The sequence below is a fragment of the Antechinus flavipes genome, chromosome 4 (genome assembly GCF_016432865.1).
Source record: "Antechinus flavipes isolate AdamAnt ecotype Samford, QLD, Australia chromosome 4, AdamAnt_v2, whole genome shotgun sequence".
Classification (NCBI taxonomy): domain Eukaryota; kingdom Metazoa; phylum Chordata; class Mammalia; order Dasyuromorphia; family Dasyuridae; genus Antechinus; species Antechinus flavipes.
Genome location: NC_067401.1, coordinates 122,675,714 through 122,682,575, shown reverse-complemented (window position 1 = coordinate 122,682,575; position 6,862 = coordinate 122,675,714). Strand labels below are relative to the sequence as shown.

Sequence of the window (6,862 nt, the reverse complement as noted above, 5' to 3'; positions counted from 1 at the left end):
AGGACTCAAGTAAAAAAAAAAGATTCTTCCTTCCTTCAATTTCAGGTTATCTTCCTAATTCCTAATTCTCCCCACAGTCTAAGTCATTCTCTTGAAATATATGGTATGTAAACTGCAATACAGGGCCCCCTGGTGGTTTAGGAAAAAATTCATGAGTTCATGTCTCCATTTTGAAAGGCAGGACTTTCTGAGTAGTTTTTTTCCCCAAGTTTGGTTTCCAACTAGAACCCATGCTCCACAAAGAGTAGCAGGTTGAAATGGGCTGCCATAATTTTAGGATGAACTGTAACCATTTCACTTTTTTTCTAACAGACTAGCTTTAAGGATGGAGATTATGTATAATCCATCCCACTTCCTCATTTCTCCTACAAAAATGATAAAAAATGATTAGCAATACTCTCATTTCATGCCTTAGCTAGAAGGAGGTGGTGATTGTTAAGAATTCACAACATTTTATTTTATTTTATCCAACTATATCTTTTAAAAATGGGGAGAACATGGGTCAAAAAGCCCCTTCATATACTCAGCAACCATCCAAAGTAACTTAAGACCTTGGGGGCAGTGAGGACCCTCAACACTCTCTCCCCTTTTCTTGAACATGGTTTGTTGTAGAGAAATCCAAGACTTTAAGATTGTCTCACTCTCAGTGGGTTGTGTCCAGAGTTGTTATTTCAGTGATAAGGTAAGGTTTGTACAAAGTCACATGTACTCTGGCTCATTCTCCCCTATGAACAACACAACTTCATAAAACAGCAAGCTGTAATTCAAGGTGCAGCTATGACTGGGGGACAGAATGAAGATCAATGACTTATGCAAAGATGGAACAAGTAGCCTTGGTCTCTTTAGCCATTGCACTAAGCCCATCAGAGCTAATCAGGCTAAGAGAAACATCTTTTACAAACTAAAGTGGAAAACTTTTGAAATGTAAGCTTCAAACCTCCTAAGTTATAATTATAAAGCAATGCTTTCATCTAGAGCAAAAGTGAGTCTGTTTTCTCTTCTCAGTTCCCACCAAAGTGAAGGTTTCAAGAATATAATTCAGTGGAAAAAGAAACATTTCTTCAGAGGAGTTAAGAACGTTCCCTACTCCCCTCTGACAGCAGCAAACCATTTATTACAAGTGAGTCAATGAAGTCTGGGTGAATAAGAGTCTTCAATAAAATGTCCACATCTGAAAACAAGTCCTTTAGGAAGCTTCTAGCAGCACTGAGCATTTATTATTTTAAATGAAAATTACATTTCAAAACTTTTATATAAAAATCATTGAAAGTGCTAGATCAGATCATTCAATATTAATTTAACCCAACGACATTGCCTCCCAGCTATGTTTATCCTTTATTTACTCTTGACACAAATCATTACAAACATTTATATCTAATCAACAGTAAAAGTTAACAAGTTAAAAGTTTACTCTTCAAGAAAAAAGTACCACCAATGAGGTCATTGGAACAGAATAATAAAAACAGATGCCAGAGAATTAGCTTATGAGATGGGGATGGGGAATCAAAGAATTTCAAGGAAAAAAAAATCAAAAGTGATCTACACTTTTGAAGTCTTCACTGTGTTTAAATACTACAATGTTATGTTAGTGATTTTATTTTTTGCAGTCAACTCTCAAATATAGCAAATCTGTCCCATCATTTTACTGTTTTGTTTGATGCCTTTTAATATTAGCCAGGGCAGGTAAGTGGATTAGTTAATAGAGTGAAAGAATTGAGTTCAAATCCAGACTCAGACATTAGCTATATGACCCTGGGCAACCTCCTTAACCCTGTTTACCTCAGTTTCCTCATCTGTAAAATGTACAGAACAAGGAAATGGCAAACCCTTCCAGTATCTTTTCCAAGAAGTCCTCAAGTAGGGTCACAAAGAACTGACCACAACTAAAAATGACTAAACAATAGCAACAACAAAAATTGTAATGTGGAGAAAAAGCTGACTTATCAGCCTTAGAAACAGTCTTTGCCATCAAGTATGTCATCAAAGAAGACACAGGTCCTGAGAGTCTTTTCCACTTTCATTCTTCTGCCTGACTTCTAGAAAACCGTTCCAAAGTTTGCCAATTGCATTTTCTAAATTAACACTTAGAAAATACCACTTGCATGGAATATAGATGAGACTGTATAAACAGGTCCTAAGTGTTTGACAATGTCTGGCCAGGTTTTCAGGTCTCAGATTTCTGTTTGAATCATTTCTTTTTAAGCAAACAGACTCCTCTGATTTGCAACCAGGACTGTCTGACTCTCTCTTCTTTTAGATTTCTTGCTCCTCTGCCTTACCTTCCAGCACAAGGCACTGGAAGCTAACAAAAGAAGTCCAGATGACAATAAGATAAGCCCCAAAATGGAAATGATGGATCCATGAGAATTGAAACTGTAGGCTACAGCTGTAACCACCACTCCAGCAATCAGAACGACCACAGCAAAGGGGATGATACAGCGGTAACAGGAGAGCTCAGCTCCTCCCGTGGCGGCTGTCAGCTGAACTTCGCTGACCAGGGGAATTGCAGTGACCACACACTCATTATTATTGCTCTTCTCCATTCTTACAGGCTCTGGATCCTTTGGTATTCCCAAAATCTCTTTAAAATTCTCTTCGGTCATATTGTGCTGAGGGATTTCTTGTTCTAATTTTTTACTCTAATTCTGGAAGTGTTCATCAAGGCATATGCTGCATGGAAAAAGACAGAGGCACTCAACTGAAGAATTTCCATTCCAGGTAATACCAAGAAAATGCAACTTGCAATTATGAAAATAATAACAAGTATTTAAATAGTGTCTTTACAGTGCCAAGTATAGACTTTGCAAATATCTCATTTAATCTTCACAACAATCCTGGGAGATAGGTGTTATATTATCCTCATTTTACAGGTCAAGAAACTGAGGCAAATTGCCTGAAGTCACTTACCATGAAAGGTTTTTTTTTCCTTTTCTTTGTCATCAGATTCCAAGTTTTAGCCCTTTGCAGCTTTTGCTCTCTAACACAATGTCAGAAAGTTTTGAACACGCTTGAGCCTGTGCCGTTATAATAAACATCTGAGGCTCTATTTGAACTCAGATCTTCCTGATTTCAGATTTAATTAGTTATTCACTCTCTCTCTCCCCTGAGAGGCAAAGTACTGGAGAAAGCCAGTTTCCTTACCACAATATCTCCTTGCCAATCCACCTTGAAAGTTAGTTGTATTAACACTCTTTGTTTGTGCACAAGTCATTTCTGAGTATAGAACCCTTCTAACTCTCATTTCTCATTTCACCATGAATGTTTTCAAGAAGAAAAGTTAAGCAAAAATGATAGTGAGATCTTCAAACATATATAATGGAGATAGATCTGTTTCATTATGTCTTCTGGGATCAGAAGCTCCTCCTACTCCTTTCATTTACTCTAGTGTATTCATTTATATATTTTATTATATTGATTCTCCTTATTTATCTCTGCCTAATAGATTTATCCAAACTGCTTAATGACATTCGAAAATTAACCTCATATTTTTCACCATCAGCTAGCTGATAGATGAAGCCAACAAAACCTAAGAAAGAGGGGTTATAAAAACCAGGAAGCATTCTACAGTGTTTAATAGACCCAGGAGGTCTACAAACATTTTACTAGCTCTTCTGTTATGCCTATTGCTCCTTTCCTCCTTGAAATAGAACAGAAAGAACTGAATCAAGATTTATAATATCATCAGTGCAAGGGGAGTGAGCATTTTAAACAGATACCTCTGACAGTAATTTTAAGCCAATGTTATGGCTACATAATATCCATCCTTTTCAGTATATGTGCTGCCGAAGCAAGCACAATATCCATCCTTTTCAAAAGATGATCCATTGACAAATGTGCTTGTCAATGGGGATAGGGCCAATGAAACAAGGAGAAACTTGGACCATGACTCTTCAATTAGCTGTTACCTAGTTAACAGAGGAAAAGCATGTATGTTTCTATAGTTATTGCTTTACTCTTCCACATAAAGATACCTTCCAAGTGTTTTTTGTGGAGAGAAGTGTTACAAGATTTAGTTATATATTTTACAATCCAAATTGACCCGGAGGCTTTCAGTCCTTAAACAGAGAAATAAAAGGGAGTAGTGGGGGAGAAAGTGGTATTGTGAAGTGTCTCATTTTCACTTTCTCTTAAAATTTAAAATAAAACTGATTTTCAGTTGATTCTTATTCCCCCTAATTATTAGAGTTTGCTCCCTTCTCCCTTTAAATTATCTTGGTTATGCTTATCTATTTACCTGTTTCATCACCCTGCAGAATGCAAACTTTTGTTTTTGTTTACCTCTTGCAAAGGCTTTTATTAATCTACTATCTTTCTTATCCCCCCATATATTTTGAATATATTTAACGCAAATTTATGTATGCATATATCATTTCTCTCAATAGACTGTAAACTTCTTGAGGGCAAGAATTTCCTTTTCATCTTTGCAACCTCAATATACATCACAGACATAAAATAGGAATTTAATTCCTGTGTAAGAGAATTGAGGGCAGGGATTGTTCTTTTGTAACCTCCTCTCCCATTCCAGTATTTAGCACAGTGTCATGCATGTAGCAGGTGTTTAATAAATGCTCTTTGGGTCATTGATTGTAACATAGTGTTGAGTTGACAAATCACAATTTCTTTCAAAGTAAGAGAAAATCCTTTTAGGCTGCCTATCACACACATATTCACAGAGCTAATTTTTGGTAAGATTTACAGATGCATTCCAATTCTCTGGATTTAACCTTATTGAAATATTCTTCTTTTGAAAATCAAGTCAAGCCTGCAAATATACTGAAAATTTCTTAACTTAGATGCACAAAAGCAGTTTGATCTACAGGACTAAATTTTTGTCAGTGAGTTGAAATTCTTGCCTGTTACTCAAGCTTGTTAGTCACTTCCTCCCAGTTTTGAGAAACAGACAGCCAGAAGGACTTAAGGCATGCATTTTAGCCCCTTGCAGAATCTACTTATGGCTATCTGACAGAAACATTTCACATTGACTGATGCCCTGGATATTTTCAATATCCACAAAGAATAAAGTCAAAACAAAACCGTTTTCACAGTCTCTGCCCAGGTCCTAACAGTCAGACATCCTCTGGGAAGGAAGTCTCCCCAACATTTTGTTACAGCTATCTAATTGACCATTTGTACCTAATTCAGGCACAACAAAGAACATTTCTCAAACCCTGCAGTTATCCAATAGAAACTGTCAATCAAAATTAAGGTTACCTGGGATTTTGAGGTAGGATATGTATAAGGGAATGGGGGATGGTAGAAATAATGGGATGGAACAAAAATTACAGACAAGATCCATGCTCCAGTTACTTTATACTTACCTCAGAAAAAGAAAATCCATTGACATCAAATTCAGTGTGATCTCTTAGGAAAGAAAGAGTAAGTCTTATCTCTTTGAACCTCTTCTGTCAACTTGAGAAAAAGAAGGCAGCAGCAGCTCTCCTAATCCCACTGGTAATATGTCTTGTCCAGGATTGCTCTTTGAAAAGATAAATGAGAAAAGAAACTGTGGGGAGGAAAGCCAAAAAACCCCCAAACAAACAAACAAACAAAATAAAAAAAACCCCAAAGTGGATTGTTTTCAGTCCACTCAGTTCCCACTCTAAAGCTCTTTCCTCTTGCCCTCTGCTTCTAACACCCTGTGTGCCTCCAACATCAAAAAGAGCAAAAGCTCTTCTCTCCCTTCCTCCCTCTCTTTTTATCCCCTCCCTCTCCCCTCCTCCTCTTCCCTCCCCGTCATTTTTTTTCCTTTTCCTTGCCAGCAGATTCCAAGTTTTAGCCCTTCCCAGCTTTTGCTCTCTGACATGGTAAGTGTCAGAATCATTCGCTTGAGTCCCTAGAGAAAGGACACAGCTTTTACTTTGATTTCTCTCATCGAGTTAACTACATGTGGATCCTGACTTTCATTACTCATGTTTTCCCCTTTAGGCTTCCAGTTTAGGGCCCCCACTGCCTCCTCCTTGTTTGCCCCAAGAGTTTTTAAGAGAACTGAAAGGTTGAAATACCCTGGGGTCAGTGCTGCTATAGACCTAGCTGAGGGCGGCTCTGGGGGAAGCTCCCAGAGGACAGCCAAAGGATGGAAATTATTATCGACAGCAGAACAGCTGGGAAGCCACCAGGCAGCTGGGTTAACTTTACAAACTAGAAAAAAAAAAAAGAAAGAAAGAAAAAAAGATTTATGTTTCTAAGCTTTTCCAGTCTTACTCTGCTGAATGGGTGTAAATAGGCCAGGCGCATAGGAGTTCTGTAGAAAGCTGAATCCAGAGCAAGTATATCTTGGGGGTGAAGGAGGGGATTAAGATTGGGGCAAATTTCCAATGGTGCAAAATGTTAATCTTAAGTCATTACCAATTAAATATGGTTACTCACAGCCTGAATTAATGATCAGGTAAATTATGGGCACCCTGACATAGCAGATAAGAAATTTCATGGCTTTCATATGGGAATGCTGATAGCTTTTCTTTCATCCTTTCTAAACTCTTCTGCATGCATAAACTTTCATATGCAAGATAGATCTGTCATTTAGGATTTTTGTCTTTAAGAATCTTGAAATATTACAAACGTTAGATTGTTAGAATGATTTTTTTAATGGCAAATATACCAGGAAATTTTATTGCATAAACTTTTCCTAATCTGTTCCCAGTTTTAAAATCCCAAGACAGTTATTTTAGTGAAACCCATGCATTTTCTAGTAACCCAGTGGGCTGAACATTTCAATTCAACAAATCCACGTGTTGTAATGAAATTGCAAAATGAATTTTTCCCTTTTTCATTTGCATTAGTAAATATGGCATGGAGGTGGGGGAGTGCTGGGCAGAGACAGGGTAAAAATTCAAGTCACTTAAATATTTGTTACCTCCCGAAA

The 6,862-nt window shown here is 37.3% G+C and overlaps 1 protein-coding gene across 1 annotated transcript; it reads right to left on the bottom strand.

Annotated features, from left to right (window-relative positions):
- Positions 1 to 1,182: 1,182 nt before the first annotated feature.
- Positions 1,183 to 6,557, bottom strand: TMEM100 (transmembrane protein 100). The gene is made up of 3 exons (XM_051994245.1): positions 6,003 to 6,557; positions 5,319 to 5,476; positions 1,183 to 2,670 (listed from the first exon to the last, which is right to left on the bottom strand). The coding sequence occupies exon 3, from the start codon at positions 2,601 to 2,603 to the stop codon at positions 2,199 to 2,201; it is 405 nt and encodes a 134-aa protein (XP_051850205.1). The 5' UTR covers positions 2,604 to 2,670; positions 5,319 to 5,476; positions 6,003 to 6,557; the 3' UTR covers positions 1,183 to 2,198.
- Positions 6,558 to 6,862: the final 305 nt, after the last annotated feature.